General features: G+C 59.1%; 2 protein-coding genes and 1 long non-coding RNA gene across 7 annotated transcripts in view; 1 reads left to right on the top strand and 2 right to left on the bottom strand.

The window, feature by feature from the left end:
- The window catches only part of KCNH6 (potassium voltage-gated channel subfamily H member 6), a 31310-nt gene extending 30172 nt beyond the window's left edge, over positions 1 to 1138 (bottom strand). Inside the window, exon 1 of one of the 4 annotated variants that reach the window (XM_071798154.1) lies at positions 886 to 1138. In XM_071798154.1, coding sequence (XP_071654255.1) covers positions 886 to 961 — 76 coding nt within the window. In that variant the 5' untranslated portion in view covers positions 962 to 1138. The remainder of the gene's footprint in view (positions 1 to 885) is intronic. The other 3 variants (XM_065855920.2, XM_071798155.1, XM_065855921.2) reach the window with 3 other exon arrangements.
- LOC139825468 (uncharacterized) lies at positions 744 to 7672 on the top strand. 2 transcript variants are annotated; one of them, XR_011735532.1, is made up of 3 exons: positions 744 to 919; positions 6083 to 6167; positions 6684 to 7672. It is a non-coding gene; the product is annotated as an uncharacterized lncRNA (long non-coding RNA). The 2 variants fall into 2 exon arrangements; XR_011735533.1 differs by having other exon boundaries at positions 6056 to 6167.
- Positions 7673 to 7788: 116 nt separating this feature from the next.
- ACE (angiotensin I converting enzyme) lies at positions 7789 to 24710 on the bottom strand. Its single transcript, XM_065856311.2, has 25 exons — positions 24214 to 24710; positions 20875 to 21042; positions 19524 to 19611; positions 19006 to 19149; positions 18577 to 18768; positions 18328 to 18425; positions 17963 to 18135; positions 17473 to 17696; positions 15877 to 16021; positions 15483 to 15581; positions 15130 to 15252; positions 14445 to 14656; positions 13791 to 13927; positions 13340 to 13498; positions 12862 to 12949; positions 12515 to 12658; positions 12094 to 12285; positions 11675 to 11772; positions 11234 to 11406; positions 10574 to 10797; positions 10258 to 10402; positions 9976 to 10074; positions 9442 to 9564; positions 8697 to 8884; positions 7789 to 8416 (listed from the first exon to the last, which is right to left on the bottom strand). The coding sequence occupies exons 1-25, from the start codon at positions 24421 to 24423 to the stop codon at positions 8229 to 8231; spliced, it is 3834 nt and encodes a 1277-aa protein (XP_065712383.2). The 5' UTR covers positions 24424 to 24710; the 3' UTR covers positions 7789 to 8228.
- Between the last annotated feature and the right edge of the window lie 1787 nt (positions 24711 to 26497).

Genomic DNA, 26497 nt, shown 5'->3' with positions numbered 1-26497 from the left:
GCGCTGTGCTGCGTGCCCCGCTGCTCCCCAGCCGCCGCTTCCCAGTGGAGACTGATAGGAACCAGGGACAGTTTTTCTCGCTTCCCGTCCCCAGGGTCACGTCACTCACTGTCGGGGCAGGCGTGACAGCGCTGGGGACGTTTGCCCACCCGGCAAGCACCGGAGAAAAAGCACAGTGAGCCGGGCTGGCGGGGGGTGCATCCCCCCAGGCACAGCTGTTGGGTGACTCCAGTCCACTGTCGCCCTCCCCTCGTCCTTGGCTGCATAGGGGGGACCCAACCCCATTGGGGTGCCCGGACAGTGGGAGCGGAGCCCCCGCCACCTCCTCCCCACGGCCCCCACCCAGCCCCACGCACACCCCAGCGCTCGCCGATGCGCGCAAACTCTTCGCTAGATTTGACACGAAAATCAGCCCCAAAATTCATATAAAGGGATTACTCCGAGCAACAGCAAATGGCAACATTTCACCAGGGACGGCTGCCTGCGAGCGGCGCCGAGTTGAAGGCAAACAGGCAGCGAGCCCGTCGGCGCTGCCGTTCGCCCCTGTCCCCCAGCTCTGCCGGCCGGGACCCCTCCCCGCCACCCCGGGGACCCCCTCCCAGCCCGGGGACTGCGGGGGACCGAGGTGTCCCCAACCCCCGGGGGACCACCGGGCTGGGACCGCTCGTCCCCCCTTGTGTCGCCCTGTCTATAAATACCCGCGGGGACACTGCCTGGCTGTCGCCCACCCCTCTCCCCCTCCCGGGAGATCACAGGGGCGTCTTCATTTCCCCGGGGACACCCCACGGGTGGCCCCGCTCTGTCCCCCCCGCGCTGTTTCCCGAAGTTGGGGGGCTGCCCGCAGCCGCGGGAGCGGGACCGGAGACGGGGGGGTGCGGTACTCACTTTGCCCTTCAAATTTGCGGATGATGGTGTCCAGGTAGGTGTTTTGGGGGGCCACATGGCCCCGGCGGACCGGCATCGCTCCGCCGCCCTGCGCGCTCCGGGAGCGGCGGAACTTCCCGCGGGGGCGGCGGGGGAGCGCGGCCCGAGCCCGGAGCGCTCGGCTCGGTACGGCCCGGCACGGCGCGGCCCCGCTCCGCCTCACCCCAGGGCTGGCCGAGCTCTGGAGCCCAGCCGGCCCGGGGCTCCCATGCTCCCGGTGGCCGGAAGGGGGAACCCCTCCGCCCGCCCTGCCGCGCCCGGCTCCGGGCGGGGGCGGCCGGGGAGGATGAGGATGGGGAGAGGGGGAGGAAATGGGGGGAGGATCCGCTCGAAAGGGGGAGAAAATAATAGAATAAAAGAATAAGTGCAGAAAAGCCCCAAAGTGCTTAGTCACCGCTGCCCCGGCCCGCCGGAGCCTCCGGGGGAACCGGCGGCAGCAACAGCTGTCGGCCGGGGAGATGGTACCGCCCCCCACCCCGCGGAGCCCCCCGGGTCTCCCCGGTGCCCCCCCGGGGTCCCTCGGCACCGCCTGGCACCGGCCCCGCAGACTGGGGGTGCTCGGGGGTGGAACGGGGGGTGGGGAGCAGGTGGGTGCTGGGGGTGCGGGATTTGGGGGGCTGGGATAGAGGGTGCTGGGGGGGATGGAGCGGGGGCTCTTGGGGTTTTGGGACAGAAGTGTTGGGGGGGAAGGAGAGGGGGTCCTTGGGGGGCTGAGACAGAGGGTATTTGGGGGGGATGGAGGTGAGGTCCTTGGGGTGCTGGTGCAGAAGGTAATGGGAAGGATGGAGTGGGGGGTTCTTGAGATGTTGGGGCAAAGGGTGATGGAGTATTGGGGTGTTGGGGCGCGACGTGCTGGGGATGGGGGGGTTGGTGGGGGTGCAGGTGAAGGGCGCGGGGGTCGCTGGGGAAAGGGGGTGGTGAAGGAAGGGAGGCTGGAGAGGGGTGCTGGAGGAGGAGGTGCTGGGGGTGATGAGGGAGGGTGGTGAGGGGGTGCAGGGGGTGGCAGAGGAGGGGGTGATGGTGGGCGCTGGAGTGCTGGGGGTGGCAGAGGATGCCGGGGTGCAGCGGGTGGAGGGGGCGTGCAGGTGCGGAGGGGAGTGCGAGGGGGTTCAGGAGCAGATGAGGAGATGCCGGGGTGCAGGGGTGTAGAGGCAGAGCAGAGGGTGCCGGTGGGTGCGGGTGTTGGAGGGCGGGGATGTCCGTGGGTGCAAGGGTGCAGAAGCAGAGGAGAGGGTGCTGAGGGGTGCAGGGTGTGGAGGAGGGGGTGCAGCACGGGAGAGGGTGCCAGTAGGCTCGGGGGGGGGGCAGAGTAGGGGGTGGCGGGGGATGCAGAGGGAGGAAGATGGGGTGCAGGGGGACGGAAGAAAGGGTTCAGGGCTGAGGTGCTGGGGCTGCCGAGGAGGAGGTTTGGGGGGTCCTGGTGGGTTCCGGGGGGTCCCGGGGGGGTCCCGGGGGCGGGGCCCCGTGGCCGGCGCTGTCCACTCGCCGCGGTGCTGAAAGACCGGGCGGGAGTGGGGGGGCTGGCTGCTTGTATAGGGGGACTTGGCATGAGGGGCCCGGCCTGGCACAGGCGTCTGCGGGCACGGAGGGTCCCTGGGAGACACGGAGGCTCCAGGGGGCTCATGAGGACACACGGGGTTTGGGGGATCCTGGAGGCTCAGGGGACATAGAGGGTCCAGGGGGTCTCGGGGTTCTGTGGCCACAGAAGGTCCCATGGGGTCTGTAGGGCAGAGGGGTCCTGGCGGGTCCCCAGGTCTCTGTGGGACAGAGGGGTCCCACCACAGTGCTGCGCTGCCAGGGCAGCTGTTCAGCCCCAGCCCCAAGCTCAGCTCTTCTGCCCACCCCCCCGTGCCCCTCAGAGGTGAAGGCCATGGGGACCAGCTCCCTTTCCTTCCTGAGTTATCTCCTCCGGACGGCCCTTTTTCCCTGGGCCCACTGCTAAGGACAGTGTCCACTAAGGGGCTTTCCCTTATTATTTTGTTATGCATGATTTTTCAGGCATGAAATTGGTCTAAGAGGATTATGGTCCATTATCATCAGCAAGAGTGTTTTGCTGGGATTTTCAATTAATATTCCAGTGCACCTCAGCAATACACATGGGGACCAAGCCATGCCCATGGGGCATTTGACCCACAGCGTTGCCCGCTAGAGTTTCCTGCTGTCCCTGGGCCAGCAATGCAAGTGGATGAGCGAAGGCAGGTGCCCTGCAAGCCCATTTCAGAGCCCTGGTACTGCTTTTATCTCCGTCTTGCATAGGAGTCAGCCTTCCCCAGCGGAGAAAAACTTGTTCTATTGTTGAAGAGGGTGAAAAACCCATTATCTCCCCCTATCCACTCTGCACGCTGCCTCTGCCATGATTTACTGCAAGTCGTGGAGGATGTTTTGCTCTATATTACACAGATGCGGCTTAATAGCATGGGGGAGGGAGAGGGACACGGTGTCCAGGCTGCTGCCTTCTCTGTTTTCTTGTTGATATACTGGGTGACTCAAGGGAGACAGCTCTGTGCCGCAATTTCCTCGCTAGAAAATAGAGATGCTGGTCACTCAACCTTGTGAAACTGCGCTGAGATTCCTGGATGACCGGTTCTGCAAAAGAAGGCAAACTATTATTACTACAGCTAATATGATCGTAATTATGATTATTAATCACCAAGCAGTCAGGATTTAAGGTTGGCCCCCTGCCCTCCTCTCATGCCATAAATCAGCCCGGGATGTTCGCGGACACGTCACGTGGACACGGATGTGTCTGCTGATAAGGCCACGTGCTGGCTCGCAGCCCCCACAGCGGGGAATGGGGCTGCAGGGGGGAGCACAGAGGCACCGGCGGGGTTTTGGGCACGGGACAGGGCACAGCCCTGGTGTCCCCAGCCCCTCTGCCAGGGCTGGGGGGTGACCCAGGAAAGCTTGTCCTGCTCTGGCCATGGCAGTGGGACCACTTTGATCCTCCTGTCTCTGGCTGGAGAGTCCCATCTCATCGTGTCCCTGGTGGAAGAGCCTCTCTGACCAACTCTTTGCCCCATGGAGCCCTCGCAGGTGGAGCTGAGTCACGTCATTCCCCTCACTTTATTATTAATTGAGCTCCAGGAGAACCCCCAGTGCCTCCGTGGCTCTTCCAACCCCTCTATGTCTCTCCCAGTGTCCCCATGGCTCTCTCAGTCCCCCATGGCTCTCCCAGTCCCCCCACCGCTCTCCCAGTCCCTCCCAGCGCATCCCAGCAGAGCCGGTTCATCCACGAGCCTGCTGGTCCGTGCCCTCCTTGCCCTCGGAGCATTTTCTGCCCAGACTCCTTTCGATTTTCTGGGTCTTAAGCATATGTTTGCAGTTAATCCTGTGCTTACATTTTATCCCAAACAGGAAGAATTGGGGTCTCTGGGCAAATTCTCCTGCTGTTCAAGGCAGCTGAAGGGCTCCCTCTAATTCAACTGAGCAATAATCCTCTCTCTCCTTGCCCTGCTCTCCTCCTCCTCCCTCCCTCAGTTCTTTCCTCCTCCTCGAGTGTTTCTGAGGTTTTGCTCCTTTCCCCTTCTGTCCTTCCCTCTCACACCCTGGGAAATTGGTGGGAAAGCACCCGATTTCCAGGACGAGTGAGCCCTGGGTGCTTCCCAAGGGTGTCCTCCCCGCTCCTGCAGCACAAGTGCGTTCGGAGTCACCGGGGAGCGCAGGGGATTATCATCCACACGGGGATTTATCACCCACCAGGCGAGGGGCTGCCCTGGGCAGGTGCAGGAGTGTCGGGCGAGGGGGTTACAGCCGTGAAACGGGTGCGGGTTTGGGGCGGGAGGTGTGGGATGGAGGGGACGGGCGCCCACCCGAATCCCAGCACAGCAGCTGCCGGCTGGCGCTTGCCGGGAGAGATGTTTGCCGACCGAGAGACGGCATTTCTGCACATCTCTGTAATTAGAGCCGCACTGCAAACACAGCCGGCGGGGGAGAGACGGGGCGGCCACGGTCCCCAAGGCTGCCTGCAGCCACCAGGGCTGTCCCCAGGCAGCTTCGGGTGTCCCGGCTGCCTGGCACGGCTCATGCCCTTCACTCTTGGAGGATGCTCTGGGGATGTGACAGCGGAAGGAGGAATTTGGGCTGTAAAAGGCTTTTGCAGGGAGAGGGATGCTCCTTGTCCTGGCTCCCTCCTCCCCTCCACTGCTCCAAATCCTCCTGGTATTTTTCCAGCCTTTCATTATTTGTTTGCTAAGTATAAAAACAAAACAAAACACCCCAAACAAACAACAGTGAAACGTGCAGCCAAAATCAACCCTCGTCAACCTGGGCTTCCTGCCACACCGGCCCAGGGGAGGCCCCCGCAAACCTGGGAAGGACTCGGTGACATTAAACCAAGTCACGGATGTTATTCCCCGACAGGGGCCACTTCCCACTTGGAAGCAACAGGAAAAACTGCAAGGAGTGATCTTGCCTCTTTTTGGGGGGGGTCTTTTGGATTCCCAACTTGCCCATCACCTCCAAATTCACCTTTATCCCCCCAGTCCCCACCAGCGCTCCCCACATCCCTGTGACACCTCTGCTGTCCCCGGGACCCCCCCCACGCCGCCTCCCCCATGTCTCCCGCCCAGGGTGGCCCCCGCTGATGGCCCCCGGCCCCTGCCAAGCTGTGGCTGCACATTTCCAGGCGCTCCTTGTCCCCGGGGAAGGGGAATGTGAGGAACGCGGCCCCGTGCACCCTGCCCGCTCCTGCCCGGCCACCCGCCGGCTAAGAATAGACCAGGCTTGGCCGTCCCCCACCAGCACCGAGGGGCCGCGGGGTGTGGGAACCCCCCAGCTGCCTTCCCATGGCGGATAATGAGCCTGAAAATATCGGGAAACCTAAAAAATGGAAACCTAAAAAAATGGAACCTAAAAAAAAACAAAAAAGGGATTCTGCAACGCCAAAAGGGTCCCCAGGTTGGTGGAGGGAACCCAGGGTGTTTCTTGTGTTAAATTGGTGTGATTTTAAAGCAATTCTCCTCTCCAGGAGCCTTACACATGGGCAGGGTGGTGCAGGGCAGCCCCCACAAGCCTGGGGTGCCTGCCGCTTCCCCACTCCTGTCCAGGCGTTCTGTGATCTGAGGAGGAATCTCCTCTCTGCTCTTCTCCTTTTTATTTATTTTTTTCTCCGTTTTTTCTCCTTGGGGAATAGTTTTGCTAAGCCTCCTAATTTCAGCAGAAAGCGTGATGCAGGAGCCAGAAGGCAGCAAAATCTCTCCAGATGTTATCGCAGCAGGGAAGGGGAAATCATCCTCCGTTTAAAGGTACCTCGTAAAACACCAGCCCGGCAGCGCCCTGCGGCACCAGCAGGCTCTCATTGCCCTGACGAGCTCCACCTGCTCCCCCCAGCAGCTCCATTTAAGGTCAAGGCGCTCAGCCCCTCCCTGGGTTGGGTGTAACCCCGTGTCCTGCCCCAGCTCCTCAGTGGGACCCTGGACCTGTGCTGAGGTGACCTGGTGTCTGTCCTCTCTGTCACATAGACCTTGTAACCAGGTCTCCAGCTCTGTCTTCTGGATGGGCTGTGGGTTTGGGCTGTCTGTCTTTGCTCATTGAGCCCAACCATAACCCACCCCTGGCACTGCCCCATGTCCTGAGAACCTCATGTCCGTCTGTCCAACCCTCCAGGGATGGTGACTCCAGCACTGCCCTGGGCAGCGGTTCCAGGAGTAACAGGATTCTAGGAGCCGGTCAGATTCTAGATGGATTCTCTGGTGTCTAGTTAGGGCTGAGCTTGTGTTGCTGTCCCTGAGTTCAGCATGGATGTATTTTTCTTCCTCTAGAAAGCAATTTTCATGAAACTTCTAGAAGGTGATGATCTTAGAGACCTCTGTTCCTCCAGCAACGGGGCAGAAAGGAGCCGTGGGGCTCCAAGCTTCCCGGTGAGGAGCTGAGCTGGATGGAGCACACCTGCAGCAGCCGCTTTCCCAGCCCAAAAATACACTTGGCCTCAGCCCCAGCCCTCGGCGTGCCAGGTCTGTGCTGTGCGAGCATCGCGCTGCCGGGGGGGAGCGGACAGTGCCCGGTGTGCCGGGATATAAAGCAGACACATCGGGGTTTGGCCATGGGAAGGACGCGGGGCGAGCGCGGGCGGCCAGGGTGGCTGCGGAAAGGCGAGCGGCCGGGGTTTCGCCTCCCGTGGGCGCGCTGCGGCGGGAGCGGGATGGAGAGCGAGCAAAAGCCAGAGCGTGGGCGGGCAGACGCCTGCCTCCTGCGCCTCTCCCGGCTGCGATGGCTCTCTCCCGAGCCTCAGTTTCCCCAAGACCAAGGGCAGAGGTCGTCGGATGGGAGGGGGACTGGTGGATCCCAGATCCCCTCATTTCCCCTGCTGCTCCGGGCTGCAGCAGATCCCGACTCTGTAAGGCTGCAATTATCCCCAGCCTGGGATTAGTTTTGCACCTAATCACCGCAGAACAAATAGGAACTTTTATTTACAGAAGGAGAAGGAAGATGGGGAGGAGGAGGGGGGGAAAGCCTCAAGCGTGGCTGATCCCAAGATAATCAGGAGTTGGAGGCGATCGCTGACCTCTGAGCCCCCCGGGCTCTTACATAAATGTCATTCCACAGCAGCCGCGAGCTCCAGCCCTGTCTGAGCTTGGGCTTGGTGACCCTCCAACGCTTTGAACAGTTTGAGTCTGGACTTTAGGGATTTCTGACCCAATTTAGCCCCTTCTTTATGCATATGCTCCACAAGCTGCCAGCTGTGATGGGAGCTGCGGTTTAGGGGCGATGGGGATGCTGAGCCATCATGGTGAGGATGGGGGAGCTTGGGTCCCGCAGGTGTGTCACCCCAAGGCCACGTTGGTCCCCAGGGGCTTGTGGTTGGGGTGGCAGCTCCATCCCATTGAGATCCAAGCCCACCAGCAAGAAGGGTCTGAGCTGCTGCTCTGGGGGTGACAAGACACGGGTTTATTTTTCATCCATGCAAACGTACAGCCCAGCAGTGGGCAAGCCAGCGGCTGGAGTGTGCTCCGTCCCTCCCCAAACTGCCCTCTGGCACTTGGAGTCCCTGTGGCTCTGCCCACAGGTTGGAGATGGCTGGTGGGTCCCAGGCTGGACCGGCTCTCAGCCCTGGCGCAGGGGCAGCCCGTGACGGCTCCGTGCCCGCCGGTGCCTGAATTTCTCTTCCCCAGATGCAGACGTTGACAAATAAATAGCTCTTTTCTGCTTTGGCTCTTGCATAGTGGAGAAAGAAACGTCTGACCTGTTTGGAGAGAGGAGTCCTGGGCGGTGGAAACTCGTGGCTTCGTTGGCAAGTGTGCCCATGGCATCGCTGCCAGCCTGCCCCAATGCCCATGCTTGCACCCTGTCCATGCTCCCTCGCTGCCTTATTTCAGTTCCATTTCTGAGCTGGATTTGAAGGCCTTTCCCCTGGCTAAGAAGAACTTGATGCCCAAGAAGATGGTGGTGATCAGGAAGATGAGTGCCAGGGCAAGCAGGACCCAGCTGCCCGCTGTGGCTTGGTTGCTGGCCAGGGACATGCCCAGGAAATCGGTTCGGATGGAGCCGGCTTGAGCTGGAAAATGGAGAAATAAGGGACATGGTTGGCACTGGTGGCTCTGGGCTGGGATGTGCTGGGTCACCAGCTCTCCCTTTGCTGGTCTCTTGGATGCTGTGTCCCCTTTAGACTCAGCTCCATGGGAAATCAAGGGGAAGCATCCAAACACCTTGTGGTTTTTGGGTGGCTAAGGAGCATCAAGACAGCTCCGTCTCTCCCACGTGCCCCATCCTGGCCGCGGTGAGGGCCGAGATCAGCCCCACCATGGACCCGCTGTGCTTGGCTGAGCTCTTCGTACCTGCGTAAGGAGTCCAGCTGTACTCAGGCCAGCCCAGGACCTCCCCGTTCTTCTCGTTCTCCTGCACCAGCCATGTCGTGAGTGGCTCAAAGTAGCTCAGCAGGGCATCAGCCGACATGTTGGGCTGCCCCGTGATGAGCTCCATGGCTTCGGGCCACGGTTTGCTGAAACCCAGCTTCAGGGCCTCCCTGTGGCAGGAGAAATCAGCTCCAGTGAGTTCCCCATCACCCTCTTGGCCACCAGCCCTTCCCTTTTCCCCAGGGCTTGGACTTTTGGTGTCAGCACCCCTGGGGACAGTCGGTGACCCCAGAGCACAGGGAGGGAAGTTTTGCTTGGGGAAAAGGGGGAGTTTCCATGGTTTAAAGCCGTTCAGTGAACCCAGCCCGATGCAGGGAAGTTCTTGGGTGAAAGGGTTAATTTTGCAGGAGCTTTTCTTGAAGCAAGGGGGCTGTTTTCCCTAAGGAACTGGGGGCTGCAGAGGAGGATGAGGAGGAGGAGGTGGGAGCCTTCCCCCTGCCAGGGTTCCAGCTACCACCTAGTGGCAGCTTTTGCAATCACAGCCCCAGCACCCAGCCCAAGGTGCCCCTTCCAAGAGGTCCCCCCTGCCTGCACCCCAGAACTGGGGACCAGAGCATCCCACACCGGGGTAGGGAGGGGATGGATCACCAGGGGCTGTGGTACCTCCTGTCTTGCTGGGCTGGCTTGAAGGTATTTGGGGACATGAGTATCTTGCCCACACACCTACCCCAGGAGCTTCCCAGCCTCCTTGGACTGGTAGATGTCACAGGTGTGCAGGGGACCCGTGTGCCCGGCTGCCGCACAGAGCGCCTGGTGGAACTGGAACTGGATCACGAAGCTGATGAAGTACCTGGTGGGGGGTGGAGGGGGGTGAGGACATGGGAATTGACTCTGCTTGTGGCTGTGCAAGGGATGATGGGGTCCCCCTCGTCCCCTGGTTGTATCCTCTCAGCCTGGAGTAGCATCACCTGCTTTGGAGCTGCACCTGAATCAACTCAGTCCAACCTGTTGATGGCTTTTCTCCTTTAACCTGTGTTTTATGGCTGCCTGGGTGCATGAGCCCATCCTCCTCAGATAGGGAGAAATTCACCCAAATCCTTCCTCTCTGAGGTTCTGCCAGGGTCCCTGGAGCTGCCAGACACGCTCAGAACAACCCACATCCCACCAGCCATGAAACAAGGTGCCATTGCTGACATCTGAACCGCAGATCCTGCTTCTGTGTCCAAGCGGTGCTCCCCCTGCCCCAGCCCTGTGTACTCACCTGATGTAGGGGACGTTGGCGGGGATGTGAAACTTTGCCCCGGGGTCAAAGTCATCTTCAGACCTTGGTGTTGGTGGGCACAGGCCCTGGTACTTCATCCTGGGCCAGAGAGGGAGAGTTAGCCCAGCATGGGGAGGAGAAGGTGGGGTGAGGTGGGATGGGACCCAGCAGGGGTGTGAGAACAGAGTGAGGGGTTGTGTCCCATTACAGCCAACTGGACCATGGGAGAAAACAGTGGGACAATGGTCCTTGCACCAAAGTGGGGTCTGAATTCAAGCACACCTGAGATTCCACCACTGCTGGTTGTACTCGTCCTCCTTGATCCGCCCATCAAACACCTTCCAGCGCCACTGGTCCATGAGGTACCCAAAGGGCAGGAAGGCAATTTTGTCCAGGGCGACACTCATCAGGTAGTTAATGTCACTTTCTGTACAGGGTGGGGAGGTGTGAGCAAGGCTGTGCCCACCTCTGCACCCCAGATGGGTCATTCTGCCCAAGAGCAGGGTGTCCCCACCAGGTTTATGTCCCTGACCCCTTCCACTCTGCCCAGCCCATCCTGACCCTCTGCATTTGCAGCTGGCCCCAGCAGCCCGCTCACCTTGGTTTTCCGTGACTTGGTCCAGCAGATTGATGCTGTGCAGGTGTTTGGGGGTAGAAACGGACAAGGCCATGACATCTCCAACGGCCTCATGGAAGCCGGGGTTGGCTCCGTCACGGAATGAGATGGGCTGGTCCATGTACTGCAGGAAGTACTGGACGTGACCCATCTCATGGTGCACCGTGATTAGGTCATCCATGTTCACCACGGTGCACTGCTTGATCCTGGACATGCAGGACAGGAGAAGGGAGGGCAATGCTGGGGTGAAAATCTCCAAGAACGACCACAGCCCCTTGAGCTATTTTTCCCTTTGACCTCTCTTTCCATGTGTCCCCTGATGTCAGGCTGGGCTGGTCCTTTTTCATTGGATCAGTATTTGTTTTCTCCTGCATCTCCTGCTGTCCTTGCCCGTTCCCTGTCCCTGTTCACCAGCTTTTCCATTCTCCACGGCAGGGAAAGCACTGATTGCCCTCCCTCCACCGTGAGATCTCCTGCCAGCAATACTTGCATTTTGGGTAGTGGCAATGCCATAGTGGGGCTGCCACAGCCACAGGGCGAGAGATGTGGTGACATTGGGTCACATGCCCTTTTGCTACAAAGACACTGCTATCTGCCCCAGCACCATGTGGGCTGGGGCCACCGCGTGTTCCCCACGGGCACCTGAAGTCCTTGCGGTTGTAGAAGTCCCAGGCTGAGGCGTGACACACCACCTCGCGCCCGTCTGCCGGCTTCTCGATCATGGACTTGTCCCAGAACTCCTGCGGCATGGGGATGAGGCCCAGAGAGGTAAAGAAACGGTCCGACTCTTCAAACATCATCCTGGGTGTCCAGCCCTGGGGACAGAGCAGACAGAGGACCTGGTGAGGGCCAACGGGGGGTGCTGGGGCGGGGAAGGATGGAAGGCCAGTGCCACCCTTGTTCCTTTGGGCAGGGGAGATCTTTGGGGGCATCTAGAGCTGGATCCAGTCCTTGGAATATCCAGATGGGGAGAGAATACAGATGAGCCATGGAGGCTTTTGGTAGCACCAGAGCATTTGGCAACACAGATGATGGCAATGGACAAAGGGTGCTGTGTCCTGAGCAACCTGGAGAAGCACTGACCTGTTGTTTCATGGCTGGGGTGGCATCCACCTTGGTGGCATCCGGGAAAGGTGTCACCAGGTCAAAAATGCTGGACCACGACTGGGCCCACATGTTGCCTGGGAAGGACAGGAAGACAACGGCATGGCAGGAGGGAGATGGAGAGAAGAGCAAAGTCAACCAATTACTCCTGACTCCTGCATGAAGAGGATCACCCTGCCCGGTCCCTGCCTGCACAAGGGTGACATGAGCAGGACCCTGTCCATGCAGGAGCAGTCAAGTCATGCTAGGGCAGACTGGCTTCTCCAGACTCTTCTCATGGGGCCTTGGCCCTTTGGCCAGAGCCGAACAGAGACCAACCTCAACTCTTGGCATGACCTGGAGCCAGCTGTGCCTGGTGGGAGACACGGTTCTGCTCGAGGGCCTAGCAAAGCCCTTACCTAGCAGGTGAGCAGGGATGGGACCCTTGAGGTTTATGCGCTCTGCACCATACTTTTTGTATAGGGCTCGGCGTACGTAGGCATGCAGGTTGAGGTACAGGGGCTGCAGCTGCAGGTACAACCTCTCCAGATCTTCCTCGAAGGTGGAGGTCTCATACACGGATCTCCAGTAGGCCCCGTTGTCTGCGTAGCCTGTGGCAGAGAAAGAACAGAAGCTGTTAGACACACTTTCTTGGGTAAGAGTCTATCTTGCTGCTCAGCCACCCTAGGTCCCTCCATATCCACGAGACAGTGGATCTCATGGGAGTTGATGGGACCTCCATGCCCTCGATATTTTGACCTTGGGTTGGACAATGAGCCCAATCCTCTGCTCAGAGGTTGTTAAGACCATAGTGTGTCTCTAAGGGTGCGGAGCACTGACCATTGAGCACGGCTGCCTTGTTGCTCAGTTCTACGTATCGCTTGTAGCTGTCCTTGATCTTCTTCCCAGAAGCATCCCGCCAGCCCTTCCAGGCAAAGAGAAGCTCATCATAGTCCCGTGAGGTGGCCATGATGTCTGTGAGGTCTGAAGAGAGAGCAATGAAGCCAGAGCAATGCTGTTGGATGGGCTGGACTGATGTAAGGGTGCTAGACCCAACGTGTTGCTCAAGGGCCATCACAGAGAAGGTGGGAAGGCCCCCTCATGACCTTTCTCCATGTCCCTATTAAAAAATCCCTCCTTTCTGGGCCTGTTGCAGGTGACTTGCTGAACATCCTGACAGATCTTACCAGGATCCAGGGGGTGACAGATATTGTTCTCTCTGCAGACCTTGGCTACGCTGTATGTGGTCTCCATGTCTGAGAGGAGGGTGTTGTACTGCAAAGAAAATCAGGCCACATGAGCTGATTATCCTTGGTCCTGCCCTTGGGGAAGGTCACAGCCTACTGAGATGTCCCCAGGGGTTTTCCTCTGGTCCCTTCCAAGGCCAAGTGTGACCCCAAATGGAGGCAAAGTGATGTCTATACAGGAGGCACTGGGGCCAGCAGACAAAGTGCCGTTGCCACCCAAGCAACCAGCCTGGGATAGGCAACCTTGGAGTGGGAAGCCCTGGAGACAAGGATCTTGGTTTTGTGTAGAAGTTACCAAACTCTCACCTTGTTCAAGGGCAGGGGGTGTGATTTCCTAAAAGCTGGGAGAAGCCTGTGTCTCCACTCAGGGCAGAGGCAAGGGACACCCCATCACTTGCTCTGTCCCCTTGCAGCTCACCTCCTTCAGCTCATCCTCAGGCAGGGCTGCCCTCTCAATGACACTCAGCTTGTTGAGGATGCGTATGACGCTTTGGTCCTGGAAGTCGGAGGTGTCGAACTCCCTGGCCCTCATGCCATACTCCAGGGTGTGCTTGGACATGGCCAAGTTCTTCTCCAGCTGCAAGTGCAGGAGGGGACAGAGAGGAGTTACTTCAAGGAGATCCCTGAGACACAGGCCATCACTAGAAGCACCACCTGGTATACCATGTCTGACAACCTCCCCGTGGCCACCTTTGTGGGTGTCTCATCTCATGATGAGGGTTTTCATGGAAGAGGCACCTCCTAGGTGAGAAGGTTACTCCTTGGCTAGGGGCAGAGGCTGCCCTGGTTTTCAGAGCTCATCTGAAATGCACCAGATGCCTGTCTCGGCTGCCATCTCTCCCCACACAGCCCCAGGGTCATTCCCATACCATGATCTCTTTGTTGTAGTCGGTGATGTTGGTGTTGTAGGCCCAGGATGCCTCGGTGTAGGCGTTCCACACCACCTCAGCTGTGCTGTTGTACTCGGCCAAGAACTCTTTAGCTTGTGCTTCATCTGCTATTTTGTCTAGAGGAGGAGATAAACAGGGGAAGAGTAAGGGAGTCAGGAGAGTCCTTCTCTTTCCAAGAGCACCACCCCATGGAGAAGCCACAGTTGAGCTTTTCCCAGAACTGCAGGTCTATTGAAGGATACGACAACTGGGGAGTGGGTTGAGCCAAGAAATGGGGGCAGAGGGGCACTGCTGGGGTGTTCCATTGGACAGGGGATGGGATAACGGGACATGCTGCATGCCCTAGACCCTCCCACTTGGGCAGAAAGGATGCCAGATGACGTGTCACGCCATGACTGATGGCATTACTACAGCAACAGGGCCATGGCTTCAGACAATGGTACATCAAGAGGTTGGCTGATGGCACCCTGCAGGACATCATGTGGAGATGGTTATTTCTCTTTGATGGCATGGTGACCTCCACCACCCACAGCAGAGACGTCCCTGAACACTGTCCCACCTCAGGGTTAGTGATGTCCCTTGGGACACCTCTTCCTGCCCGTCCCCAGAGGCAGGATGGAGTTGCAGCCTTACCGATGCCTTCAGGGTAGCCTTCAGGGATAGGGGGACGCCAGTCGAACTTAGGCCAGCCCAGCACCTCATTGTTCTTGGTATTCTGCTCCTGAAGCCACTGGGTGACAGGGCTGAAGTATTCCAGGAGGGCCCCAGCATCCATCTTGTCCGTGCCGGTGAGGTTGAAGAGGATTTCCTGCCATGACTTGGAAGACCCAGCTTTCAACACCTCCCTGCAGAGGAGCAGGACAGCAAGAGCCAGCGTGAGGCCAAGGGGTGGATGGGAGAAAAGTGGTGATAGTATCTCAGCATCACAAGGGTTGGAGATTTATTCCTGAGTGGGACATGAAGCTGGGAACTGCCTCTGAAGCCCCTCATCTATCCTGCATACGGGAATGAGGGCTCCCCATGACATACTCATGCAGTTGTTAACACCCAGGGAGGTAACAGGAACCAAACGTGCTTCAGTGACCTCTTGTCTGGGTGGGGGCTCATGACAGGGACAATAGCAGTGCTCTGGTGAGGACCACTCACCCCACCCCAGCGCTTCCATGTATTTCCATCCATCCATCCATCCATCCATCTGCAAAGCTATTTCTCCAGCCATCTCCACAGCCACTTTTCCTTCCTTCCTTTCTTCTTCCCTTCCTTTGCACACCATCAACGTCCACGCACACATCTGCCCATGGCGATTGTCCCGACCCACCTGAGTTTGTCTCCAGCCTCTTTGGACATGTAGATGTCACAGGTGTGCAGGGGGCCGCTGTGGTTGGCTGCCTGGCACAGCGCCTTGTGGAACTGGAACTGGAGGATGAAGCTCACAAAGTACCTGCCGAGGAAGCCCATGGAGGTAAGCGCTGGGGACAAAGGGAAGTAGAAAAGTCCTAGGGTGGGGAGAAGGCACCTGGCCACATGTCGCTCCCCACTATTTGTGGCCCCACGTGTTGGATAGTCTGTGTCTTGAGCAGGAGTGACGCATCCCGCTCCCTTGCCCGTAGAGCTGAGCTCCAGCTCCACCTGCCCCCCAAGACCCCGTCCCCTTGCCAGCAGGTCCTCTACCTGATGTAAGGGGTGTTCCCAGGGATGTGGTACTTTGCTCCAGGGTCAAAGTTACTTTCGTTCCTCGAAACTGGAGGGCAGATACCCTGGTATTTGGTTCTGCAGACAACAGAGAACAAGAGCGTGAGCTGGAAAGAGGGAGGCAGATGAACCAAGGCAGGGAATGGGAAGAGAAGAAATCTACACAATTAGAGTGTGCTTCCATGTATTTCCATCCATCCTTCCATCCACCTACTCATCTACCCATCCATCCATCCCACCTCCCCATCTATCCATCGTTCTCCAACCACTTCCATGGCTATTTTTTCTCTTTTTTCCTCTCTTTCTTCTTTCCTGCCTTCCTTCCGTGCACACCCCCAGCTTCCACACCCCCATCCACCCCTGCTGACTCTACCTCAGATACCACCAGTCGTAGTTGTAGCGGCTGGGGGGCGTGTGGCCATTGAACACGTTCCAGCGCCACTGGTCGATGAGGTAGCCGAAGGGCAGGAAGGCGATCTTCTCCAAGGCCATCTTCAGCAGGTAGTTGATGTTGCTTTCTGCATGAAACAGAGCCTGAACCAGGCTGGGAAGAAATCTGTCTGGCCAGCACTATGGTCACCAGACTTTTTGTGGGCAAGAAGGTGAGCAGATTTGGATGAGAAATGGGGACAGCACTTCAACAGGGCACAGGAGGTTCTTCTAGATGCAGCTCCTGCTTGGGGCAACACGCGCCCTTCTACAGAGTAGGGACAAAGGAGTGACAATTTTAGTGTCCCTTTGGCTATCAGAGTGAGAAGGTCTCTAGTGAGCACAAGTCTAATGGTTCCTTCTTCACACATTCGCCCTGGGGGACTCAAGGTGAAGGGGCTTTGGTCTGCACAGCTGTCACACCACTGCAAAGGTTCTCTTGGCTTGGACCAAGAGCTGGAGTCAACATTGGGACAGTCACCACCATATCATAGAAAGCAAAGGAGATAATGACATCTGCTTTCCCCTTCACCACAAGGAGATCTGGGGAAGGAAGGTTGGAAAACAACCTGCTGGAGACCCATCTGGAGCTGTGAGGTCAGAGAAGGGTTGGCAGCCATGCCACCACGGTGATGGCAGCCAACAGTCCCTCAGGGCAGTGCTGCCAACCCTTCTCTGACCCCACAGCTCCAGATGGGTTAGTCTGGTAGCCATGCCTTGAGGCCAGGACCATCTGCTCCATGGTGTTTATGCAGCATCGGCCCAAAGCCCCTGGCTGCTGCCACGGCTTCCCCGTCATGAAACATATTTAATGACAAGGCAGGAGGATCCAGGGACTGTTCCTCCTCCGCAGAGCAGACGCTTGCGGCAGGAGTCTACGAGCGCTTGTTTTCCTGTGCTGCCGTCTGCTTTGACATGTTGGCTGAGACGTTGCGAGGGGGACAGACTCTTGCCAAGCCGGGCAGTGCCCTGCAGTGACAAGTCCTCCTCCGCTGTGCTGGCTGGCAGGCAGACATGTCACCCGCTCACTGTCCTCGTGCCACCTCCACAGAGCTGCACCGGGAGCTCCTGGGGTGGATGATTCTTGGCAAGGGAGGGGGACGACGCCTGAAAGGTCAAATCCGATCGGGTACCAAGCTGCTGTTTTCAAGTCTGGGGCTCTGATGGAGAAGGAAAGGCACAGACAAACTCTGAAGAACATCTCTCCTGCCCTTGGGGGTGAAAAAGATGGAGTCATGAATGGTCCTACATGGATCCATGGAGCCAAGAAGAGGTGGTGCATGGACCCATGGAGACAAGGTGGATCCTACATGGACCCATGGGGCCAAGAAGAGGTTGTGCATGGACCCATGGAGACAAGAATGGTTTGTACATGGAACCAAGCATAGGTGAAAGGCACACAACCAGCCATAGGGTCTTGCCTTCTCTGGGCTGTGTTACCAGACTGTAGCCCCCTCTGGCATGTCTCAAACCCTTCCTGGTGTCATGGGCAGTGCCTGAGCCCTTCAGGCCACCCAGCTCCCCAGGGCAGCGGCCATACCTGTGTCCTCAGTGACACTGCTGAGGAGACCAATTTTCTGGAGGTGGCTGGGCGTGGAGACAGACAGGGACATGACATCGCCGATGGCCTCGTGGAAGCCAGGGTTGGCCCCGCTGCGGAAGGAGACGGGCTGGTCCTTGTACTGCAGGTAGTACTCGACGTGGCCCATCTCGTGGTGCACTGTGAAAAGTTGCTCCATGGTCACTGTTGTGCACTGCTTGATCCTGACAAGTGGAAACAGAGCATCGTCTGAGCTGGGTGAGGAACCCCAGCTGCCTGGATAGGAGCCTCCATGGTCCCTGAAAGGGTGGCAGCACCCCATGGGGAAGTGAAAGACCCAGTGGAGGGGAAAGCAGGACAGCATGGTGGCCCAAGACCTTACCCAAGAAGGTGGCAGATTGGGCCACACAACCAGGCTTGGAGTGGTCAAAATGGTGACCCCCAAGGGGGATGGAGGAGGGTCTCACCCTGCAGCCCTGGGGCCCCTCACCTGAAGTCCTTGCGGTTGTAGAAGTCCCAGGCCGAGGCGTGACACACCACCTCCCGCCCATCCGTTGGCTTCTCCAGCATGGACTTCTCCCAAAACTCAGGGGGCATCTCCAGCAACCCCAGGGAGGTGAAGAACTCCTCCGAGACCCGGAACATGTGGGTGGCGTTCCAGCCCTGGTGGGCAGCAGGCAGGAGGTTACGGTTGAGGAAGGGGCTGTCCACATGCTGGACATCACCTCTGATGCTCTCCCAGCACCATGGGGTACGAGAAACCACTCCCTTGGGGTCAGTGTTACAAACAAGATTTGGCCAACACCCTGGTTTTTGTCCCCCCTGCTGCCACCAGTGAGTCCCTCAGCCCATCACCTGCTGCACCATGGTGCTCGTGACATCAAGGTTGGGCTTCTCAGGGTATGGGATCATAAGGTCATAGATATTGTTCCACTGCTGAGCCCACATGTTGCCTGAGAAGATAAAAGAGCAGAGCTGGTGGTAGGTAAGGAGGAAGAGAAACACAGTGAGAATTGGGCTATCCCTGTCCCACTATGGCCCTGCATGTGATTCTTTGGCCCCACCTGCATCCCTGGGCGCAGGCTGGGTGGTCTGTCCTCTTACCCAGGAGATGAGCAGGGATGGGACCCTTCAGGTTGATGTATTTGGGTCCGTAGCGTTCGTACAGCTTCCTCCGCACGAAGGCGTGCAGGTTGAGGTAGAGGGGCTCTAGCTGGTTGTAGAGATGCTCCAGGTCATCCTCGAAGGTGGGTGAGTCGTACCAGGAGCGCCAATAGCTGCCTGTGTCCTCGAATCCTGCCAGGGAGGCAGTGATGACCCCTGGCTCCCACCCTCAGGGGCTGCCCCCCAACCCAGTCCCAAGAGCAGGGACTGGGGGACAGCAGTAGGGTTTTTGTCCCTTTCCCAAATTGTTGGCACTGGGAAATAGAAGTTGGGTGTCTGCTGCATGTGAGATGGGGAGAGCAACAGGCCACCCCATGTCTCAACCCCATTTATCACCCCTGATCCTTGACCGCCCCATCCTGCCCGTACCGTCCATCTGATAGGCCTCGTTGCTCAGCTTCACGAACTCCTCGTACTTGGCTCGCAGCGGGTTGCCGGCGGCGTTGTGCCACCCCTCCCAGGCGTAGAGCAGCTGCTTGTAGCTGCGGGAGGTGGCCATGATGTCCGAGATGTCTGAGGGACAAGCAGGGCATGAGAGAGGGGCAGGACAGGGGGTTGCCCAGAGAGGTGGTGGATGCCCCATCCCTGGAGACATCCCAGGCCAGGCTGGACGGGGCTCCGAGCAACCTGAGCTGGTGAAGATGTCCCTGCTCATGGCAGGGGTGGCACTGGGGGAGCTGGGAAGGTCCCTTCAACCCAAACTGTTCCGTAATTCCATGATCCTGCAGTAGCTCTGTGGAGTTGCCACCACCATCGTGCCAAACCCAAATATCCATCCTTGCCCCAGAACAACGTTAATAAACATGGGTAGAACTGTCAACCCCAACCTGCTGGTGGGGACCAGGACAAACCCATGGCCATGGCGAGCAGAGGGACGAGGACCATACCTGGCTCCAGGTCCCAGCAGGTCCCATTGGGCAGGCACACCTTGGCCGTGGAGTAGATTTTGTCCATGTCGCTCAGGATGGTGTTGTACTGCAGGAAAGGAAAAGGCGTTGGGGCAGGAAGGTGACGGGAGTGGCCCTTCGGGAGGGCTCTACAGCCTTCCCAGCTCCGGAGTGCGTGTCTGAAGGGATGCGGAGGAGAATCGCTATGTTTACACAGCACGTTTTCGGTGAGATAAGCGTGTTATCACCCACGGTTTTTGCACCCTTCGCAGGCTGGGAGCAGAGAGGCTCTTTGGGACAGACAAGGCGTACACAGCCGCTTGCCGAACCCCCCTCAAACATGTCGTGAGCGCTCGTGCTGTCCCAGAGCGCGGTTATTTATAAAGCTCTTTGTCAGCGGGGCTGCGGCACAGCCTGTTTATCTAAGTGGGTTGAAAAAAAAGCAAAGCAGGAGGAGGAGGGGGATTTATTTCTGTGAACTTCAACAACAGCAAACAATAGCAACAGGAGGTTTCCTGGAACCTGCCTGGGGAGCCCATTCCCAGGGAAGGAAATTCCTCCGCTCCGTCCCTCTCTCTGCTTCCATCCCTCTGCTCTGGTTGGAGGGGATGGGGACAGGGGACCAGTGGGCAGGATGGAGCTGCTGGGGACAGGCGAAACGTGGATGATGTGCGGGGAGGAGACGCGATGCTGTGTTATCTGCGAGAGGGCAGGGATGGGTTTCCTGGAAGGAACCGGGGCCGATGTTTCTCCGGAAAGGATCGCATCACCCGGCTTTTCTGGGGTTTCGGTGGGGAAGGTCGTGGGGGATGACAGCGCCAACGTTCCTGCGCTCGGGTGGAGGCAAGAGGCCGTCAGCCTCCGCCTGGGCAATCTTTTCATGCACGGAAACTGAAATCAAGTCACATTTAGGTAAATGCTCCTGAAAGCTCAGGATGTCCTGGTGTCCCTTGTGCGGAGCCGTGTCGCCAAGGCACAACCCCGGGCTGGCAGGGACGCTCAGAAGGGGGGTGCCGGGGCATGGGGTCGAGCCAGCTGGCCCCCAGCCATGGGCACAGCCTGGCTGCTCTCCAGGTGACGCCCAAGGCCACTCTGTGTAAGCAGGAAATCTCCGGTCCCCACTTGGATAGATCCAAGACAAGCTTAGGGGTGGATGGTGGGGCCAGTAGGCTGGATATACCACCCCATCTCCCCTCTCCATCACCATTTTCCCTGTGCAAAAACCAGAGAGAGACACCCCCAAAATGCAATGGAGGGACAATGGGTCTGCAGCAGATTATTGGGAAAAATCCCTGTAAGGCAATTTGCAGCACCCCAGCCATGGCCAGGGCTCGGCCAGCACCTCACCCACCTGCTCTCTCTTCTCCAGGGGCAGGTTGGAGGGTCCCAGGGTCTGGATAGAGCCGATGATCTTCCTCAGCTGCAGGTCACTGAAGTTGCTCCAGATGTTGCCATAGAGCTCCTTGGCTTTCTTCCCCCACAGCTCCGTGAAGTTTTGCTCCTCCAGCGATGCCTGGACCTGCGCAGCAAGAGGGGACATGGGGACTCAGGACATGTCAGCACCCAGGTGATGGGTTGGGGGGCAAATTCAGAGCCACCAGGGTTTGCGGGAGCCAGAGGTGGCAGACAGGGCTGTCCACGACCCGTGACATTCATAGATAGAGACGCGAGCTCCCAGCTGACGTGGCAGCATCGCTCGCCCGCGGCGCCCCCGCCGAGCACCCGCCAAGGCGCCTCTGAAGATGTTTTGGGAGCAGCTCGGGGGTGTTGTGGCCCAGATGGGGTGGGATATGGGGACGGGGTGTCCACCCCACATGGGCAGGTTGTCCAGGTGCTCCTGAGCTGGCTCTGGCAGCTTCCAGACCTGAGTTTCAGGAGGAGCTCTGTGTTCTAGCTTCATTTAATTCCTATTCCAGCTATTTCTCACCTTTGTAGAAGCCCAAAGGGAAACTGCAAAGATGTCACATTCACTTTTCTCCTTCCTACACCTCCTTGCCAGCTCGAGACACATCTCCTCTGGCTCTCTGCAGCCTGTGCCCCGTGAGTGCCACGTCTGGGTCTCACCATGCAGAGGGGCACCCATTTGCCCCCAGTTTTGGGGTGACCGGGAGCTGCCCGCACCATGGGGGGTTCTTTAGGCAGCTGGAGCCGCAGCTGATGGCCACGATTTTGGGACAGGGTGTATTGCTGGGGGTCACATCCCAGCCAGTGTCAGCTGTATTTTTGAGAAACGCTGATCTTTTCAGAGGGTCAACGCTCAAGATCGAGTGACAAGGTGCAGGGCGCCTGTTCGCTGCCCGTGTGCTGTCCCAGCATGATTTATGGAGCTCATTAGCTGATATTCATGGCATTTTTAGCCTGGCTCCAGCAAGCCTGGTTTGTTTTATTTTAATCTTCACATTCCCTGGGCTGGAAGGGAGTTACGGTGCGGCAGGGCTGGGGCTGCCCAGGACAGCACCCACGCACCGGGATCACGGGGGTGGAGATGCCAGAAGTACCCGGTGACCCTGAATGCACTCAACACCTCTGTTGGACGTCCCAGCACCCCCAGCATCACTGGGGTACCAGTGAATGTGCTGGGATGTGCCAGCCCCACTGACACACTGTGCTAGAGCAAGATGCTCCTGCATCACCCCACGGAACAGGGGGTGTCGTTACCCCCTCCCAGCTGCCGCCACGGAGCTGGGCGGTTGTAGGAAGCAGAGTCCAGCTGTGTTTTGTCTTCTCCTTGAACAGGCGCCTGTGTTTGGTCAGGCGGATCGTGCCCTAAACTCTCCTGACAGCTCTGGTGGAGCGAGCCGAGGCCGGTGGCGCTGCCCGAGACGCCCTCACCATGGCCGTGCCCACCAGCCCTGGCCCTTCACCCCCAATTTGGAGCTCTCTCTATGCCTGTGCTCCTCTGGGAGGCTCAGGGACCTCCACCCAGTCCCTCCCTGCTCCCAGTTGCACAGGGGAGGTTCAGCAGGATGCGACCCAGGGCACTGGGGCTGCCCCGGGTGCCCGGAGACATTCCGCACCCACGAGCAGCTCCTGAACCCCAAACGCCTCTTGCTTATAGCCCCAGCTTGCAGGAGATGCTTCATCTCCCCCTCCCATAGCTGGGTGCCCTGTCCGTCCCTCTGTCCGTCCCTGCGTGATCGGGGGCTGATTCCTTCAGCCTCCTGCCACCTGTCACTTTGTCCTGTGGCCACCTTTGGTGGCAGGTCCTGGAGCAGCCCACACCCTGTTGTCCTTGGCTGGGCTCCTGCTGTGTCACTGTGTCACAGACCTGTGCGGGGTTTGCCTGACCCAGGAGTTCTCCACATGCCCACAATTCAGCCCTGGGGCAGTGCTGGCCGCTGTTAACCCTTTAGGACTCATTTTCTCCCCATCCCACCGCACTACTCCCCACTGCCCCATTGCTGGACGACCTCAGGACAGATCCTCTCCATGTCCTGGAATGGCTTGGGAGCTTTGTCACCTCGCCCTGATCCTCTGGCATTTATTAACCCAGAAAAGGGTGAGAGCTGACCTGGAAACACCCCTCGGGAAAAGTCCCTGCAAGGTGCTTTTTCGGGCTTAACCTTGGACTTGGGGCTGCTGGGATGTTGCTGCTCTGCCCCAGGGTCCCTGGTCCCACCACAACATCTGCAGCAGCCTCTGGGTGTGTGCGCAGACACCGCCTCAGTTCACCGAAAGACGGCTGAAGGGGCACTTGGGTGCCCTGGGGTGTTGTGCCAAGTTGGCAGCAGCCAGACCCGGCGCTGCTCTTCCCCCGGTGCAGGAAAACACGTTTCCTTCTGCCACAGAGCAGCCCCGTGGCATCCGGAGGTGCTCGGGTCTGTGTGGCAGCCCTTGGGGTGCAGGGGTGATGTGTGGGATTCACTGACCGTGCAGCTGAAGCTGTAAGGGGTGGCAGGGATACCTCCGAGCTGCACTCAGCGCCATGGCTGTGCCCCCCGCACCGGGGAAACCAGCAGCTCCCTGGGCACAACAAGAACCGGGAAAAACTCCGCAGCTTGTCCGGAGACTACGGTTCCCCAGCCCACGCCATTCTGCAGCGCCCCCCGGGCTGCTTGAGCTCCCTGCCCACAAAACCCAGCCCAAACACACAGAACCCCCAGCAAACGCCTGCGGGATGCAGGCAGCATCGCTCCCCCCCAGAGCTCTGGGCTCATGGCAAGTGCCCCATAGCCTGATTTCCCAAAGTTGGGGTGGGGACACAGGAACAGGGGGTGGCAGCCTTGGTCACAATGCCACCCTGTTGCTTGTGCACACTTTGGGCTCCTGGTATCTGCCCCAAAGCAAGAGCCCCTGTGCTGGGACACAGTGGGGCTCCGGCACCGCACAGTGCGGGGACGCGGTGGCGCCGGGCAGGGAGAGGGACAGGGACACTTGACACCTGACCCCCATCCAGGGAAGGAGGGGGAAGGAAAGTAGAAGGTGCTGGGAGGAGGGAACCACCTTTAAAAATAACCCAGACTGTGCTCCAGGACCAGGGCTGCGGCTGCAGGCAGAGCCCCTCCGAGGGCAAATTTCATGCAAAACCCTGTTGTTCCCAGACTGCACGTCCCAGCCCTGATTCGCCACCCTGGGTGCTGCTAAAGGAGCCTGCGAGGAGGAAGGGGACACCTCCAAATGTCCCCACCATGCCCAGTCCCCGCTGCCAGGGACACCCCCGTGGTGGCATCGCCCCCGTCCCAGCACCCACCTGCAGAGCAGCGTTCTCGGCCGTCAGGTTGGTGTAGTAATCCCAGCTGGCCGAGACGCTCTCGAAGAGGACGAGCTCGGCCGTGCTGTTGTAGGCGCTGGCGAACAGGACAGCCCCCTCCTCCGTGGGCTGGGACTCGGGGGGCTCCAGCCCGGGGCCCAGGGCACCCGCCAGGCTCAGCCCCAGCAGCAGCCCCAGCACCGGGGACATCGCGACGGGAAAACGCGGGGGGGACACCCGTTCGGTGCCTTGCGAGACGGCTTTGCCTCCGCTGCCGGCTGCTTATAAGCCAGCAGGCTTCGCGCAAACCCTGCCCACCGAGCCTGCCTCCCCTCGCAGATAACACCAAAGCATTTTCGCTCTCCTCGGCAGCTCCCGGGCTTGCGGGAAGGAGTGGGGAGCGAGCGCTGCCTCGGGGTGCAAAGTCCTTCTGGTGCCTGGCCACGCCGGCAGGGACGAGGCTGGGACAGCGGGCAGGGAAGGACACAGAGCGGAATCGAGGGGAAAGTGGCAAAAAGAGAAAGGAGGCGGCAGGATGGGGTGGGTGGGAGGCAGCGCCACCCCTGCGGGGTCCCGAGACCCTCCTGGGGATCCGGCTCGGCCGGACCGCGGCTCTTGGCAGGACGTCTCTTCCCCACGCGGGTGTCACGCAGCCATGTCCCTTGGCAGTGTCCCCGCCACCCGCCGCGGGGCACGGGGGCGAGCGCAGCGACTTGGGGGGCAGCCAAGGTCCCTCTCCTGCTGCTTCTTGCCAACGTGACCCAGCTCCAGCACAGCCTCATTTTTCGGAAAAAGGATTATTTCTGCTGGCTGTGGAGGGAAACCCATCACATCACACCAAGTGTTTTGGACTTGGAGGAGTTGGGCTGATGCAAAAGAGTAACAAAAAGTTCCTGCAAAATGAAAACCAGACCCGTACTGGTGGGCTTGATTGTTTGGTTTGCTTTGGTTTTTTAATTATTTTTATATAACTAAATCCACCCCCCCAGCCCCGGGAGCCGTGCCCAGGCTGAGCTCTGCCCTTGGGCTGGCTGACCCCATCGCCCCTCATCGAGGCCACCACCCCATGGGGACACAGTGGACACGCCACAGAGGAGCCAACTTATTTTGGGGGGGACAGATGGAAACCCCCTGACTTGTCAGCCCTGCTGGGTGCTGCAACAATTTGGGCACCACCACAGCCCCACGGAGTGACCCCATGGGGACAGCGTGGCCCCTTGGCAGGGGACATGTCCTCCCGCCAGGGCTGGGGACCCTACAGCGTTTGCAGGCCCATTTCCAAAATAAAAAAAGAAAGGGATTTAGGAGCCTGTGACCCTCTGATGTCGATTAAACCTCCCTCCAAAAATCACAGCTTCCCCCGCTGCCCTACTGATGGGGGCATCCAAAAAACCTTCATCCCCCAACTCCCAGCCTGTATTGTTGCGCAACAGAACCGGCACCACCGGGGAGCCCGGACGCTGCGGAGCCAGGGGCGAAGCCGCCATCCTCCTGCAGCCGCCCCTTGCTGACCACTTTCCCCACCCATCACAGGTCTCTGGAAACTCCATTTTACTGGGAAGTTGAAAAAAAGTTGGCTGGTTTGGCTCCAATTTGGCTGATGACCAAGTGCCGATGAATGGAGGTTTCCTGTGCCCCCCAGCACTGTTCCCAGCTGTGCCGGGGAGGGGTTTTCCCGGCTCCGGGGCGTTACGGCACAACCTCCGGCACCGCTGGGGATCTTGGGTGAGTGGCACGGCTGAAACGGGCTCTGCAATCCCACTGGTATCCAGGAATCCCAGCGAATGAGGCTTTTCCAATGGGTGACCCCACAGGTCTCTGTCATTTTGCGCGTGAGCATCTTCCAAGGATGATACTTTGGGACTTTGTGTTGGGTGAGAGGTTTTCTGGACAGCTACATCTCCAAGGATCCCTTCCTGAAGAGCTCCAGCCAGGAGGAAAAGGCGGAAAATCCTCCTACACGTGGGAGAGCGCTGGCAGATGAAGCGGCTGCTGGCCCAGGAAGGCAGGTGAGATGCCTGCAAGCTTGGAGGTGCGTCTGTGCTGCCCCAAATCCATCCTGCGCCCCAAGGGTGGGCTCGGAGAGATCCAAGGGACACCCTGCAGAGCAGGGGACTGGTCCCCATCGCTCTCAGGGTGCTGGGGTGGGTGATGAACACCCATCCGTGCCCAGCGCGCAGGGTTCCCCGGGGCTGCCGGCACCGCAGACAGGAGGTACCGGAGGATGTGGAAAATGTGTTGCCACGGAGACGGATGCTGAACCACTCGTGGGAACGCGGCTCAG

Source organism: Patagioenas fasciata, chromosome 22, assembly GCF_037038585.1.
Source record: "Patagioenas fasciata isolate bPatFas1 chromosome 22, bPatFas1.hap1, whole genome shotgun sequence".
NCBI classification, from domain to species: Eukaryota; Metazoa; Chordata; class Aves; order Columbiformes; family Columbidae; genus Patagioenas; species Patagioenas fasciata.
The sequence above is the reverse complement of the archived record's forward strand: the minus strand, read 5'-3'. Positions and strand labels throughout refer to the sequence as shown.

Bases quoted from the DNA above. Each gene is read 5' to 3' on its own strand.
- ACE (XM_065856311.2), bottom strand. From the start codon at position 24,423: ATGTCCCCGGTGCTGGGGCTGCTGCTGGGGCTGAGCCTGGCGGGTGCC. The intron at 11,773-12,093 runs GTAAGGGCTTTG...TGTCCTTCCCAG, and splicing joins CATCCCTGCTCACCTGCTAG to GCAACATGTGGGCCCAGTCG. The intron at 8,417-8,696 runs GTACGAAGAGCT...TCCATTTTCCAG, and splicing joins CAGCTGGACTCCTTACGCAG to CTCAAGCCGGCTCCATCCGA.